The sequence below is a fragment of the Nuphar pumila genome, chromosome 16 (assembly GCF_984573655.1).
Source record: "Nuphar pumila chromosome 16, dmNupPumi1.hap1.1, whole genome shotgun sequence".
NCBI lineage: Eukaryota > Viridiplantae > Streptophyta > Magnoliopsida > Nymphaeales > Nymphaeaceae > Nuphar > Nuphar pumila.
In genome coordinates, this window is record NC_143264.1 from 87,517,445 (window position 1) to 87,534,054 (window position 16,610).

Here is a 16,610-nt window from a genome sequence, read left to right on the forward strand (position 1 = left end):
TGATCACAAAACACGAACTGCGTCAGTCCTATACTGGCTGCCATTTCCTTCACCATTCGCGTGTGAGGCAGTGGTGGTCCATTCCTTTCACGTGCACCCGCCTTTCGCCACAGTTCACTCGCATATCTGTCGACGGACCATCGGTGTATACGATCCATGACACACTTACTGAGGAGGATCCCCAAGGGTATTTTGGGATTCTCTGTTTCTTGTGAAGACCACACAAACTACGATGTAGGATTACGATAACTTACATACATGCATAGTTTTAGGTTATTTGAAATATTGGATTTTCGTATGTGCAAAGTTAGATATTTTAGAAAATTGTTCTTATTGCACGTTTTACAAGAAAGAGGTATAGTTACGAAACCACTGGATTTTACAAGCAACATATATATATATAGTTTCAAAAATTGTTCGTGTTACATGTTTTACGAGAAAAGTATATTTATGAAACCATTGAATTTTTACGAGCAAAAATATGTATGTGCGCAAAAGGTTTTCGAAACTTTCCATACGAAAGAATTCAAAATATACTTCAAATGAAAATACATATATGTTCAAGTTTACGAACATATTCCGACGAGTGTATTTCAGAATTTTACGAACAAATGTACATCTGTAGTTCATGCTTTTTAATATGCATATTTTTGAAATATTACACAATCATATTTGTCTTAAAGCTTGCATAAGAATAAAAGGCCAGATTTTGATGCATGAGTACAATATAGATTTACGATACATATTAGCATGCTCATGACATGGTGTTTGATGAAATGAATATTGAATGATGTATGATTTCCATAATGTCCATGATAAGAATGTTTTATGCAATTATTGTTTTACGAAGGCTTGAGCCCAAACGGGTGGCTCCCGACCTTGTGCACAGTCAACAAAACTGATGTGTTAAGTGCCCCAGATGGGTGACCAAGAACCTTATGATGAGTTAATTGAAATTATATGTGCTTAACAATATGTAAATTATGCATGTATGTCGATAATTAAATTAAATGATAAATAATGTATATGTTAATTCTCTTATAGCTTATAATGAGAAGGTAAGTGGTACACTAAGCTCCGTGGGATATTGTTAAGCATGAAGGGTTGTTTCCCCCAACCACAGAGATAGGGGATAGCTGCCACAGATGTCGCGGGGTGGTAGTGAGATTGTTTCAGCCGAAAGAAATTCTGATATATCAGGTTGAGGGTGGTGTGAGCTCTCTCTCGACACTGTCGTCCCACACCTAGAACCAGAAAAGATGAACAAGGTCAAGGTAATAAGCCACCAATTGATTGAATGTACTCCCAGGGTCGAGCCTCTAATCCGGATATTATTTGTGTTGTACCTACAAAGTGTTGTGAAAGAGAAACAAAAAGTGTATTGTGCATATAGTGAAGCATGACATGCATCATCTAAGAAAGCAAAACATAAATGAAAGAAATGTAAGTTATTCATGCCTATTGTGAATAGTTCGCTTGCACAGGTAAGTTATGCATGAATTGAATGATCATGCATGAATAAGATTATTGCATATGATATTGAACTATTACGTTTTAGTTATTGACAACATTGAAAATTGTTTATTTACTTGAAAAAGAATGTGATTTCATGTATGCTTGTTTCTATGCATTATGTTATGTTATTGTATTCTTACTGGGAGCTAGTGGATATTGACCCCCTATAAATTACAGGTACTAGTTAGTTGCAGTAGCATAGTGGGAAGCTGTGGCGGCATCGAGAGCCCATCTTCCTTTCCCAAAAACTGGAGTTTTGAGTACTTGTTTGTACAATTTTTGTAAAAACTTTATGGTTCATTTTGGAATGAAAATACTCTATTTTGATCTAAATCATTTATAAATGTTATTTTGTCTTACTATTATCGATCGAATCTGTATCTCGTCCGAGGTTTTTAACCAGAATCAAAAGGTTGTTTTTCCATTGACATACAAAAGAAAAAAGTTTTACGTGTTTTTCCGGTTTTAAATCTTGAGGCGTTACAAAAATGGCAAAGGTTACAATGGCTTTTGAAGAAAAAACATACATGCAATCACATATTAAGTATAGTTTTCCAGGCGTCCAAACAAGATAGCTGGATGGTTAGGTTGCACTATCATGACGGAGGGGTCTCAGGTTCAAATCTCATGGGGGGGGGGGGGGGTATCCCCCAACTTGACTATCCAAAAGTAAAAACACACTGTTTTCCTGAATAAATATATTATGTAACGACTGAATCATTTTTCTTTTTTTTTCTTGGATAATAAATTCACACAAACACTGGCATCATTAGGGATGCATTACTAAAGCATAACCCATCACTAGAGCACGAGTTCTTTAATCAACAATCTCATCTCTAGGGAACAAAATCAGGCCAATTCTCTACCATGATGGATCATCAGTAACAGCTGGACTAGTGGAGTCACATTTAACTTTAACTAAGGTCTTTTTTTTTCAGGGAGGGGAGGTAGTGGGGTAGTGGGTTATATGCATGTGCACATGCAGGCATGCATTGCAAAGACAAACTATAATGTTAACAGATAATTGACAGATTGCATGTCACACATCTACAAGGAAAGAACAGAGGATAGGAGAAAATATCTTTCTTCATAAGTGAACAGGAGAAATTTCCTCAGCAAATAGTTAAAATATTCACAATCAGTAAAAGAAAATCTGCTTAAAAAGATAACCAGTGAAAGGACAATACTCTCACTAAAAGGATAATGTAGTCTAGACAACTCACCACTTCTCTCATTTCCTGTTCAAAAAGTTTAGCTGCAACACTGGCACTGAATTTAGTTGCAATTACAATGCTGTGTTCCTCCCCTTTGCTTAACAACTGACCAGTTTCTGAAGGCAATGCATTAGCAAAGGTAGGCCACTTCTTCTTGAAGGCTTCCTTGTAGTGCCTTCCTTCACTTGCACTACTGGAGTGTAACCATGTCAAATAATCTTGTAGCAGTTTCTGAAATGCAGACATGAAAAAACTGTAATGAAATACAAGTGCCAAAAAACAATGTCACAAAGTAACTACAAGAAGGCACAATAACAATGTCTCTAATGGACAAGATACAATATGCCACAAAGGGCAAACACCAAACACTTATAAGGGAAAAGAGAGAGCTTAAAAAATAATGAGGAATCTATTATTGAAATGCTTGAAAAAGCATCGAAGAGAGAAGGGGAGAAGACCCCTTTATATACACCTCAAGAGGGGCCAAGGGGAGCGCCCAAAAGAGTGGTTGGGAGCTCCCCCACAGTCACATTTGTGACCGTTGGGGAGAGTCCCAACAACTCTTAAAGAAATCCCCTTTTTACCCCTTTAATTAATAAAAAAATTAAGAAAAACAGAAAAATAAAAATACAAAAATGTCCCTAATGGACATGTCTATTTACAAATGGATTAAAAGACCAAATTGCCCCTAGTGAGCATTACAAAAGATATATATATATATATATATATATATATATATATATATATATATATATATATATATATATATATATATATATATAACATACAAAAACTACTTATAAAAGGTGAACATTGGATAGTCCAGGAAAGGTTAGACAAGAATTTAGCAGACATTATGGGTGCATTTGGACTTACATTTGATTGTGGAAATGCGAATTCATAATGGTGTCATGTGTGAATTCACGTACCCAAGTGAAAACAGGTAGGGCCCACTTGTTTCAAGAATTCAAATTACCAGCTTTACGGATGGTAATTTGAAATTTTGAATTACAATGGCAGATGGTCATTTTCGCCCTTTTTTGGGGAAGTCATGAGAAGGTGGTAGAATTCAATCCTCAAAAAACAAACCCCAAACAAAAGAAATGTTTGTTACATCAAAAAGTTGATGCCACATATGTTAAATAATGTAACATAATTTAATATGTAATCTCATAGTTTTAGTTTACTTTTAAGTTTAGTTAGGATTAGGTTAGTTTATTTAACTAGGTTAGGTTTGTTTTTGTTTTTCTTTTTCTTTTTTAGTTTATTTTTGGACTTATTTGGCTTAATGCTTTTTTGACCAAAGTCAAAAAGCATAAAGTGAAGAGAGTTGTTGGACTCCCAACAGCTCTATTTAGAGCCGTTGGGAGCCCAACACTCCCTCATTCCCTCTCTCCCTTGTATTATAAATATGGGGTGTTACCCCCTTGTAACTTACACTTTTGTAGAGCCCCCTTTTGGGACCCAAGATATTGAAGTTGATTTTTTTTACGTTTGTGCATTGGTATCCGTGCCTTTGTGCACTTGTGAGAGTTCTCCCTTTATGCCTTTGTGCACACTTTGTGTTTCTAGTATTGTGTTTATACACAAAATCTTTTTTTATAGAGATTTTCACATGATATTAGAGCAAGGCTATGTCACATGGGTGCGGGTGCGACACGGGTGCGGCGCAATTTTAAAAATTTTGGACACGGGGACTCGACTATATATATATATATATATATATATATATATATATATATATATATATATATATATATATATATATATATATATCCAGTGTGTGCATATATCTATATAAATTTTGGACACGGGGACTCGGCTCGTGACTCTTCCGAGTTGTCTCAGATCCTGAACTAACCAAGTTAAAATAGTAGCATAATTGGGTTAAAACCAAACTCGACTGAGTTTATCATTGACTCGGTCGAGTCTTAGCTACCATGGGAATAAAACATCATCAAGGTATTAATTAAAAGCATTAACTAAAAGCATGTTCTGGTAAATGCATTAAACATCTTTTGCAGTTTTGCTAAAATTCATAACATTAATTAAAAGCATTAAAAGCTTTTAAGTTTTCAAAGCTAGATTTGAAAAAGAGAGAGAGAGAGAGAGAGAGAGAGAGAGAGAGAGAGAGAGAGAGAGATCTCGGTGGATGAGAAAGTGTTGCTACACCTGGATGAGAATTTATTAGCTTTTATAAGAGAGAGAACTGGGTGAATGAAAAGTGTTGGCACTCGTGGATGAGAATTTATTAGCTTTTAAGATTGAGAGAGAGAATTAAATGATAATATTTAAGAATAATTTTTTTTTTCTAGGGCTTATGTTTGAGACTCATGCTATATATATTATTTAAAAAATATATACAAAGATCATTTTTTTTGTTTTTTGCCCTAAAAATGAACATTTTTGGACTCAGTCAACGTTAACTGAGTCCAAAACAAGGACAGACTCGGCCTCGACTCGTTGACCGAGTCCGACTCGGCATTGACAAAGTCCGACTCGGCATTGACCGAGTCCGGGCCGTGTCTGAGGTCGCACCCATGTCCGCACCCGTGTCGGGGCATGTCGACTCGGGTGCAGCACCTCCCTAGCTGAGTCCGTGTGACATAGGAGCAAGGTTGCTTGGGAAGGAAAATCATGTGATTCTTCACAATATCGAGTGCTTCGAAAAGTGTGCCTTCAATTTTTTCGAGATTGGCATGAAGACTTCTCTTCATCAAATATTTTAGAAGATTACTACAAGAGCTAAAATCTCTTTGTGGTACGTATTTTTCTCCTTCATCTTATCTCTCTAATGGGTGAAAAAGACTCTCATTTCTCTCTTGCCTTTAAGCTCAATGGTTCTAATTATCATGTATGGGCCGGAAATATGGAAGCTCATGTTAAAGGAAAGGGGCTTTGGGGATATGTTCAAGGTTCCATAACAGAACCCGAACCAAAAAATACGATGGTTGAAAGAGGAGAAATCAAAATTCTTGAAGGAGAAAAAAGACAAAAGGCTCTTGAAGAATATTCAAAGAAACACGAGGAATGGGAAATGAGAAACTTCAAGATCCTATCTTGGATCTTCTCATCCGTTGAAACCAAGATCAATGCCAACATCATCAAATTCAAGAAACCAAGATCATTTGCAGAAGAAATTATTTTAAGGAGGGTAGGATGTAAAACCCACGCCATTTTAAAAAAAAATATATATTTTGGACCCGGGTCAGATCCGAATCCATACCCGAGTACCTCACTCGCCCCCCGGCCACCGTGCCTATTTAAAGCACGCATGGGGCGAGGGTTTCTCATTCGAGAAACCCTCTTTCCCCCTGCTCTCTTCTCACGCCTAGCACGCCTGTCCATGCTTCCCTCTCTCTCCTACGTCCTCCTCGGTTCGCCAGAGGGACCCCCGACGTCGGTGAGCTTCCCTCGCTCACTCTCGCTCTCTCTCACCTACTCGTGTTTTGCCCCCCGATGCCAGAAACCTCCCCGACGCTCTCTCTCTCTCTCTTCTGCTCGCGTTCCGGCCACCTGACGCCGAAGCTGTTGCCGTCAACGACCGCCCCCCCTTCACCTCGCAGGTAACCTCTCTCAGTCTCTCGCTGTCTTCTTCTGTTTTTTCGGCCAGCATGTGCCTTGACCCTACCTCTGCGTTTTTCTTACAGCCGAGCCCACGCCTCTTCTCCGTTTTGAACCAGGGTCGGGTTCGGCCTGACAGTCGAGCCCACCCCTCGCCCTTGTCTCCTCCCCCTCCCCTTTTCGGTCAAGACGGCAACCGACGAGCAGGGGCCACGCCCCTCTTTCCCTCTCTGTAGTTCGGCATGCAGGGGCATGTTCCCTTGCCCCTGCTTCCTTTTCGGACTGGATAGTTGGCAGGGGTTGCGCCCCTGCCCCTTCCTCCTTTCCTTCGTTGTGTGGCGGGCAGAGATGATGCCTTGCCCTATTTTGGGGTCTTAACCCCCTTTCTTTTTAAATTTTAAAGCATGTATGATTCTCACATTTTGTTCTTCGCAGCTTTTGCAAAGAATCCCGCTCGCGCCCCGAGTCCTTCGTCACTTACACTCGAAGGCGTTCGCAACCCCGAGACTCCCGAAGGTAGGAGAAAGTTGCGCAAAAAGGACAATGGACGAACTAAAATTAAGCAACTAATACTAAAATGAAAATAAAGGACAAATATATATATTGTAATGAAATGGATCAACACCAAAACACATCACTTATGGACTTGAAAGAACACACTTCAATCAAGTATATCACTTGATTGAATAAGTCAAAACACCCACACAAGGGTCAAATATATATGTTATTAAATAGAAAAACTCTTGAAAGAGATACATCAATACAAGGCCTTGAGGCCTATTTATAACAAATAGAGCCACTAGGGAGCAGCTCCAATATGGTTGTTGGGTTGCTCCCAACAATCATATTTATGACCATTGGGAGTAGCTCCAACAGCCATATTGGAGTTGCTCCAAAAACACAAAAACAGAAAAAGGTAAAACAAATAAAAAGTAAAATGAATAAAAGATTGTCAGCCCAACTATTACAGTAGAAAGACCAAAATACCCTTGTTGGGTATTTTGGTTTACAATATAAGATATATACTTATATATATATGGATATATATATATATATAAGTATATATTTTAACACCCCCCTTCAAACTCATGGTAGAACAACCGAGAGTTTGCCAAGTAGGAAGTGAAATCTGGGAGACAAAAGCGCTTTGGTGAAGAAGTCTGCTAGTTGATACTCAGACGGAACGTAGGGCAATGTAATGGTCTTCCTCAGGAATTCTTCACGGACGTAGTGACAATGCTTTTCAATATGTTTTGTCCTCTCATGAAATGTATGATTGCTTACAATGTACACAGTGCTCTTGTTGTCACAGTACAATCTTGAAGGTTCCGCAATATGAACTCCCAGGTCTTCGAGAAGTTGTCGCAACCATACCAACTCAGACGTAGTTGTTGCCATGGCACGATACTCAACTTCAGTGGAAGAGAGAGACACCTTCTGTAGCTTTTTGCATCGTCATGAAACTAAGGAATCACCTACAAAAATACAAGAGCTAGTGGTTGAGCGTCTATCATTTACATCCCCTCCCCAATAAGAATCAGAGTATGCAATGACTTCTAATGAGAAAGAAGATGATAGAAATAATACGTAATTAATAAAACTTTTAATATATCTAATAATTCTCATTACAACACTCATATGTACTATAGTGGAAGCACGCTGAAACTGACTAACAGAATGAATAGCATGAGAAATATTAGGTCGAGTAATGAAGAGATAAGACAAGGCGTCAGTCATTTGTTTGTATGGAGTTGGGTCCTTCAGATGTTCTCTGTCATCTATCTTCATTTTTGCATTGATGACCTCTGGAGTATCAACTCGTTTGTCATTTGAAAGTCCTGATCATTCTATGATTTATGTTGCATACTTAGTTTATGACAAAAAATAACCACGAGGTGAGTAAATCACTTCTATTCCAAGAAAGTAATGCAAAAAACCAAGGTCTGTTATGTCAAACTTGTCTTTAAGAACATTTTTTATCTGATTTACTCCTTGCTTGTCACCTCCTGTGATAATCATATCATCAACATAGAGTAGTAATATCATCATTCCTGCATTTGAAGACTTAACAAACAATACAATGTCAGTATAACAAGATTTAAAATAAAGTTCTGTCATCACACTACTGAACTTATCATACCATGCTTTGGGGGCTTGTTTCAAACCATACAATGCTTTGCGTAACCGAAGAATTTTTCCATGTGCTAAACTTAAACATGGTGGAGGATTCATGTATACCTCCTCATCCAGATTACCTTTTAAAAAGACATTTTTTACATCTATTTGAAAGATTGGTCACTTTTGACGTTATAGAAATCAAGGTTCTAACAGTGGTCATTCGGGAACAGGAGCAAGAGTCTCATCATAATCTATCCCATATTCCTGACTGTAGCCCTTGGCTACTAGTCTAGCTTTAAATCTTTCTAATGTTACATCCCATTTAGTTTTAACCTTGTAGACCCATCTACATCCTATAGTTTTTTTACCTTTAGGTAATGTTTGAATTTCCTAAGTCTTTGCCTTTTCTAATGATTCTAATTCATCATTCATTGCCTTAATCCACTCTTGATGATTTTTAGCTTCGTAGTAGGATGTTGGTTCTATATATGAATATATGGCCATAAGACATGATCTATACCTTGTTTCAAAAGAATCATAGGATACAAATCTACTAGGAGCTTTTGAAATTCATATGGATCTTCTAATACTAGAAGAATCCATATCTTGATTTTGTGAATATCTTTCCAATGCACATGGTGGATGATCTTCTGTCCGTCGAATATAGGTTTGGATATTATCATGAGGTATGTCTTCATTACTATGACCATCTATATTTCCATTTGCATTATAAGTATTTTCACTCTCATGCACATCGTGAATACACATTTCATGTTCACTGATAAGATAAAAAAAGAAATGAATAATCACAACTCTCTTGGATTTTTTCTTTGCTAAACCATTTTCATTTTCAAAAAATATAACATTTCGTGAAACATACAATTTGTTTCTTTCAATGTCATAACATCTGTATCCCTCTTGGTTTTCGGCATAGCCTAAGAAGACACAAGGGATAGTTTTTGGGGAAAGTTTGTCATGTTTATTAGTAAGAACGAAGCATTTACATCCAAAGACTCTTAACCTATTATAATCGGGTGATGTTTTAAGTAACCTTTCAATCAGAGAGACATTTCAATATTTTTTGAGGGTATTTTATTTATCAAATAAACTGTCATAAGGGCGGCTTCGACCCAAAAACTTTTAGGAACATTTCTTGAAATACGAAGTGTTCTAGTGGTATCAATGATATGTCTATGCTTTCTTTCGGCTAGTCCATTTTATTGAGTATATGAACAAGATTTTTTTATGAACAATCACATGTAGGCCAAGGTAATTTTCAAATTCTTTTGGCACAAACTCTCCTCCGGAATCAGTTCTAAAAATTTGAATATTGGTTTTAAATTGAGTTTTTGTATAGTGATGGAATTTTTTAAAACAATCAAATACTTCCAAGTTTTGTTTAAGAAAAAATATCCAAGAGTGTCTACTATAGTCATTCACAAATACAACATAATAAGATACACTCCCTTTGGATACAACTAGAGCCGGTCCCCATACATCCGAATGTACCAACTCAAATGGATTTTTAGATAAAAAATGTCTTGGTCCAAATGGTAAGGATTTCATTTTTCCAAGAATGCAATCTTCACATACAAAATCTTTTCCTTTATAACTTGTAAGAAATGAAAATAATTGTAATTTGGACACGCTAGGATGTCCTAGTATTTTGTGCCAATTTTCTATGTCTTGTTTTTCCACAAAATTACAAAAACTATGTTTTGCTCAGAGTTACCGGAAGCGTCTATGCTTGAGGGGAAGCGCGCTTCCCCGGTACGCGTTTCGGAAGCGCGAAACGCGACGCTTCTGAAACGCACGAGGAAGCGCACTTAAGTATTAGGAAGCGCGTACCCCTTTAAAGGGATATGCGTACCTCTTTAAAGGGGTACGCGTACCCCTTTAATGGGGTACGCGGATCCCTTAAATGGGGTACGCGTACTACTTTAATGGGATACGCAGATCCCTTAAATGGGGTATGCGTATCCCTTTAAAGGGGTACGAGTTACCTTTATTACTATTTTTCCCCTTTTTTTAAAAAGAAAGAGTTTTTTTATTAAGGGCAAAATTGGAATTTTAAAAAACGCGTGAAAAAAACATAAAAAGAGAGGCTTTAGGGTTTTTTTTTCATGCCTCTTCCGAGTCTCTCTCTTCCTCTCTCTCTCTCAGGATTTTGGCCACCGACCGACGACCTTCAGAACTTCCGACGACCTTTTCCGACGACCGCAACCGATTGACGATGGAGATATTCAGGTACGCATATCCATTTCCCCTCCATCTCTTCTCTCATCTCTTCTCTCCATCTCCTACGACTCCAATTTTTCCCCTTCCCCCTTATGTTCAGGTACGCTCTCCTCTCACTCCATCTCTTCTCTCACGCTCATCGCACGACTGCAACCCCTTCTCTAAAGCTTATCAGTTTTATTTTCTGAAAGTTTTGGTCCTTGAAGATCTGATTCTCTACCTAGGGTTTGGGACATCATTGCCTAACTTAATTTTATTTTGGTTCACTTTATGGAAATCTGAGATTTGTGTGGCTACTCAGAGGGTGTTAAGGTTGGGAAATAAGGTCAGTTAATGAGTTTACCTGTTTCGACCCATCCAAATTGTTTCCCCCAAATGGTGAGCCCATATTTTGCGTTGATGAAGAGTTTTCGAGTGAACTAGGGCTGGTGTCTGACCTGTGTGGTGTGAGGTTCAGCTCGTGAGTAGAGGTTTGATTCCTTCATTTTCTCTAGAAAGTACATTTAGGGAACAGGGGATTGTTAGAGACTATTTATTTCATTTTCCTCTTGCAATAACATGATGGTCTTTATCTTTTGTGTTATCAATATGATGATCATTTATATTCTTATTTGAGTCCCGTGAATGAACAATATATTGGTTGAGAAACATTTCACATTTTGTGGTTTAACTAAGTTTATTTGCAATAACAGTATATTTTTAGAAACACTTCCCCATTTTTTTCATTTTTTTCGCTTCCCCCTCGCTTCCTAGGTCGCTTCCAAGACGGTTCGGAATTTTCTTCTAAGTGGTCCCACGCTTCGCCCGCTTCCTAAAATTTTGAAAGTGTCTCGCTTCCCGCTCCCGCTTCCTCGACTGGTAACTCTGGTTTTGCTAGCTCAAGGTTGTCCATTACATAGAGATCTCCTCTTCTATGGCCTCGCCCAATCAGCTTCCTAGACTGAAGATCCTGTATTAAACAATCATTAGATGAAAACAAGACTTTGCATCCATGATCCGTAACTTGAGATACGGATAAAATAGTTAAATTTAATTTTGGTACTAATCAAATATTTGGTATGTGAAAAGTGAAAAAGTGTGTGTGTGTTTCGGGTCTGGATCTTATACCAGACCCGAGTCCATTTATGTATAGATTTGTATACTTCTTTTTCATTACGGGTCTGGATATTATACCAGGCCCGAACCCACAATGTACACTCAAACATATTAATGCAGTCTTTAGGTCACGATTTCATTATTGAAATTGTGACAGCCGCAACCCATTCTTCTTCTATTCCTTTCTCTTTTCTCAACGCAGGCTCAAGAGGAGATTCTAACATGGTATCAAAGCCAAAATCCACTTAGGGCTTGAAGGGGTTTTCCAAAAGGTGCGACCAAGGTTTGAGATCTCTCCATTTCTCTGGTTTTCTTCACTTTCGATCTTCCTCATCTCTCATTTTGTTTCTTTCCTGAAGGATTCACATCCCACGTGAATCTCTAAGTCATCACGTGAATCGTTTAAGATAGAATTACATTATATTTTCAGACATTCTTTTTCAAAATCCAAGTGATTTTGAGATATATTTTCAAATATCTTCTTCATTTCTCAACCCAATCTTCAATTTTTTATTCCAATTCATCTTTTCATCTGATCTCAAAATCCAAAATTCAATTTCAAAGTCCAATTTGACTTTGAGATTTCAAATTTATTCTTATATTCAAAATGCAATTTCCAATTCAAATCAAATTTTAAAGTTCAATTCAAACTTTGAAATTCTAAATTCATTTTCAAAACTCAATTTCAAAATCAAACCAATATTTCAGATTAAATTTCAAAGTTCAATTCAACTTTGAAATTCCAGATTCATCTCCTGATTACAAAATTCAAGTTTGAAAATCAAATTTCATTCTCTATCGTTCTTCCCAAATTCTGAAAATTGATCTAGGATTTCTCAAATCCAATTTCAAGTTCTATTTGGGTTCCCATAATCCAAATCCCATCTATATTTCCAAAGCCCAGACCCATCTTCGGGGATCCCATCTGGATTTCCAAAATCCAGATCCATCTTCAAATCTCGTCTGGATTTCCAAAATCCAGATCCATCTTCCAAATTCCATATTGGATTCCAGATTTCGGATCCAACTTCATTTAGGATTCCAGATTCCGGATTCAACTCCATCTTGGATTCCAAACTTCGGATCCAATTTCATTTAGGATTCCAGACTTTGGATCCAACTCCATTTAAGATTCCAGATTCCGGATTCAACTCCATCTTGGATTCCAGACTTCGGATCCAAATTCCATTCCAGATTCCAGATTCAACTCCATCTTGGATTTCGGACTTCGAATCTAATGCCATTTAGGATTCCAGATTTCAGATTCAAATCTATCTTGAAATTCAAATCTAAAAATCCAATTTTGTTTTAAAATTCCACCTAGACCCAAAATCCATTCTGATTTCAAACTTTAAATCTAGAATTCCACTCCATTTCTCAAATACCATCTTGACTTTCTTTGAAGTCTATATTCATTTTTTTCAAATCTCCCTTCTTCAAATTCAGGTTCATTTCAATCTTTGATTATTTCAAAACTCAAGATCTATTTCAAATCTTAAGTTAGAAAATCTAACTTCTTCAAGTCTGTCTTCAACTTTCAAAAACCATTTCTTCATCATATTCTTCATAATTTCAAAACCACTTGGATAAAATTTCCAAATTCTTCTCAAAAGAGCATACATCTTTTGCATTTACACAAGCATGATTCTTTGTGCATCCTTAGACTTAGAATAAATTCTTAGATAATATTAAGGCAAAAGCAAAAAGGCATAAATTCGATAATTGGTTTGATTACCCCTGGTAAAGACGCTAGGAACGGTCGAACCTCGTACCGACGAGCGAGCCCCGTCTCCCTTTTTCCCGCAAATATTTCAAAACGGAAGCGAGTAATCTTTCAAAATCTTTTTAAAAAATTAAGGTCAAGTGAGACCTTCACAAAAGAGTTCCTCTCTCTTCTTTTCTTTTCTTTTCTCTTCTCTCTTCTTTTCTGTTTTTTATTTTCCCCTTCAAAAAGAGAAAATAGATGTTAGAAAGAGAAAGAGAAGGAAGAGAGAGAAGCCAAGAGAAAAAAAAATTGTGATGATCACAACGGTGCTCTGCTCTTTGATCCATTTGCTTTTATAGGTTTGTTGTGCCAATTTCTGCAAATCTGAGCATTCCCGCCATGCTTTCACCCATTTCCTTTTTAGTGATGTGTGTTTGAAATAGTCACCGTAAATAACATTGTTGTAGGAATTGGCATTGATGGTGGCCATCTTAGGGTGAGCTTTCCTTGCAGTTGTCGGATCCATTCTATGAGTTCTTCCTGTTAATGGTGCTATTATGAGTGCATTGTTCAAAGATAATTGATCTTCTTTGGTGTTTTACGATCAGAATGGATAACTGGATTATGCTGCAAAACCGAGAAATCACTAAAGCTCCCCCCCCCCCCCCATTTTTGCATTTTCTGTATCTCGTGCAATATATCACAGAACCCCAAGTATTACCCTGCTTTTTCTCAGCCTTAGTTCACCCCCATTCTCTATCTATTATCTTTCACACAGGTCTCCAGCCAAAGTTTAAAACCCTTGAACTGGTTGATATAGGGTATGCCAATCTCCTCTTGTCGATTCAAGCACAGTTCACTGGACTAAAAAAAACAGAAGTGTAAACAATGACCTGGTTGGTACTGGGGATCAGCTCGTGGATTCCATTTTAGTAAATTTCCAGACAATAGTTTTGGTGGGCCTCAAGATATTCATCTCAAGTGGAACGTGGATGGAAAAGAAATACATAAAAAATGGTTTAGACATCACTCAAGGAAGCGGTTTTGGATTTGGGAATGGAGGCGTAAATACCATTATATGGTTGTTCATCTTCTCATTAACAGTTCTATTGTTTAGGTTTGCATAAAATTCATCCAATTTGCAGGACACATAGTTCAATCATTGTTGATCCCAATAATCAATCAATAGCATTCTCTTCTTTTCCCTTTTCTTTTACTTTCTATAATAACCGTATGTGTTTCTTTTTGAGGTAGAATACAAACTTCTCCTTTACAGTTTCATGCTTTTAACTTCTGCATTGCCAGCATCTCTACCCACTGACCATGTGTTTGAGCCAGAAAAGAAATTCAGGGTGGAATTAAGAAAGGATGACATTGATTTTCAAAGGCAGTTACTTGAGGTAATGTAGCTGAGAGAGCTGGGTGTTTCACTCTGGAAATGGATACACTAGGATTGCCTACTACCGTGAAGGGATCAAGAGGTGCACGCCAGCTATACTTACATATTCATTTATCTGTCTATATCCAAGTATGTTAGATAACATTAACAGATTATTAGTCTATCAAAATAACACCCCCCTCATTCACCTCCTATGCATGACATTTTCACATCTGCATCATACCCCCATACCAAAATGGAATTGAGTTTGGAATTGAAAATCAAATTGGAAAATGGGATCGGATTTGAAAATTTGAATCCAAGATAGAATTGGATTTGAAATCTGGAATCCTAAATGGAATTAGAAGATGGATCTGGATTTTGGAAATCCAGATGAGATTTGAAGATGGATCTGAACCATATGGAAATCAATTTGGTTTTATGCCTGGAAGATCAACTATGGAAGCTATACATCTTCTTAGACAACTTATCGAGAGAAATAGAGAGAGGAATAAAGATTAGCATATGGTTTTTATTGATTTAGAGAAGGCATACGATAGAGTACCTAGGGACGTTCTCTGGTGGACAATGATGAAGAAAGGTGTTTCTCTCAAGTACATTAAAATAATTAAAGATATGTATGAAGGAGTAGTAACCAATGTCCGCACTTGTGGAGGGGTGACAACCAATTTTCCTATAACGGTTGGGTTACATCAAGGATCTGCTTTAAGCCCTTTCCTATTTGCTATAGTGATGGATGAGCTTACGAGATCAATTCAAGAAAATGTGTCGTGGTGTATGTTGTTTGCTGATGATATTGTTTTGATTGATGAGTCTAGAGCTGGGGTTAATGCTAAGTTAGAATTATGGAGACAGACATTGGAAGCAAGAGGTTTTAAGTTGAGTAAGAGTAAGACAGAATACATGGAATGTCGGTTTAGTAAGCAACGAAGTAATGATGAGAGTGTAGTGAAGCTTGGTGAGCAAGAAATACCAGTGGATGATTGTTTCAAATATTTGGGATCTATCATTCAAAAGTATGGAGAAATTGATGGAGATGTAAATCATAGGATAAAGGTTGGGTGGATGAAATGGAAAAGTGCAACTGGAGTGTTGTGCGATCGTAGAATGCCATTGCGGTTGAAGGGAAAGTTTTATAGGACGACTATTAGGCCTGCTTTACTATATGGTACGGAATGTTGGGCTGCCAAGAGACATCATATTCAAAAAATGAGTGTAGCTGAGATGTGTATGATGAGATGGATGTGTGGAAATACAATAAAAGATAAGATTCGGAACGAGGAGATACGTAAGAAGGTAGGCGTTGCACTCATTGAAAATAAGATGAGAAAGAATCGTTTACGGTGGTTTGGACATATTCGGCGAAGGCCTAATGATGCTCCAGTTAGAAGGATAGAGAAATGGGAAAATATATTAGTTAAAAGAGGTCGGGGTAGGCCTAGGAAGACATGGATGGAGGTGATAGGAAAGGATATGAATGCTTTGAACCTCATCAAGGACATGGCATTGGATAGAAATGATTGGAGGAGAAGGATTCATGTGGAAGACCCATAATGATTTTCTTTTTTGGTTCATATCGCCGACCCCAATTATTTTGGGATAAAGGCGTAGTTGTTGTTGTTGTTGTACTTTTGAATCTTGGAAATGAATCTGAAAATTCCCAAGTTTAAATTGAACTTTGAATTTGGGATATTGAAGTTTTAATTTGGGATGTGGATTGAAGTTTGAATCTTGGAAATGAATATGAAAATTCCCAAGTTTA

General features: G+C 37.3%; 1 protein-coding gene across 1 annotated transcript in view; it reads right to left on the minus strand.

Moving 5' to 3' along the window:
- Positions 1–16,610, minus strand: part of FZL (FZO-like protein) — a 74,550-nt gene that overhangs the window by 39,012 nt on the left and 18,928 nt on the right. The window contains exon 6 of the mRNA XM_089992505.1: positions 2,739–2,960. Within this exon, the coding sequence (XP_089848631.1) occupies positions 2,739–2,960 (222 nt within the window). The remainder of the gene's footprint in view (positions 1–2,738; positions 2,961–16,610) is intronic.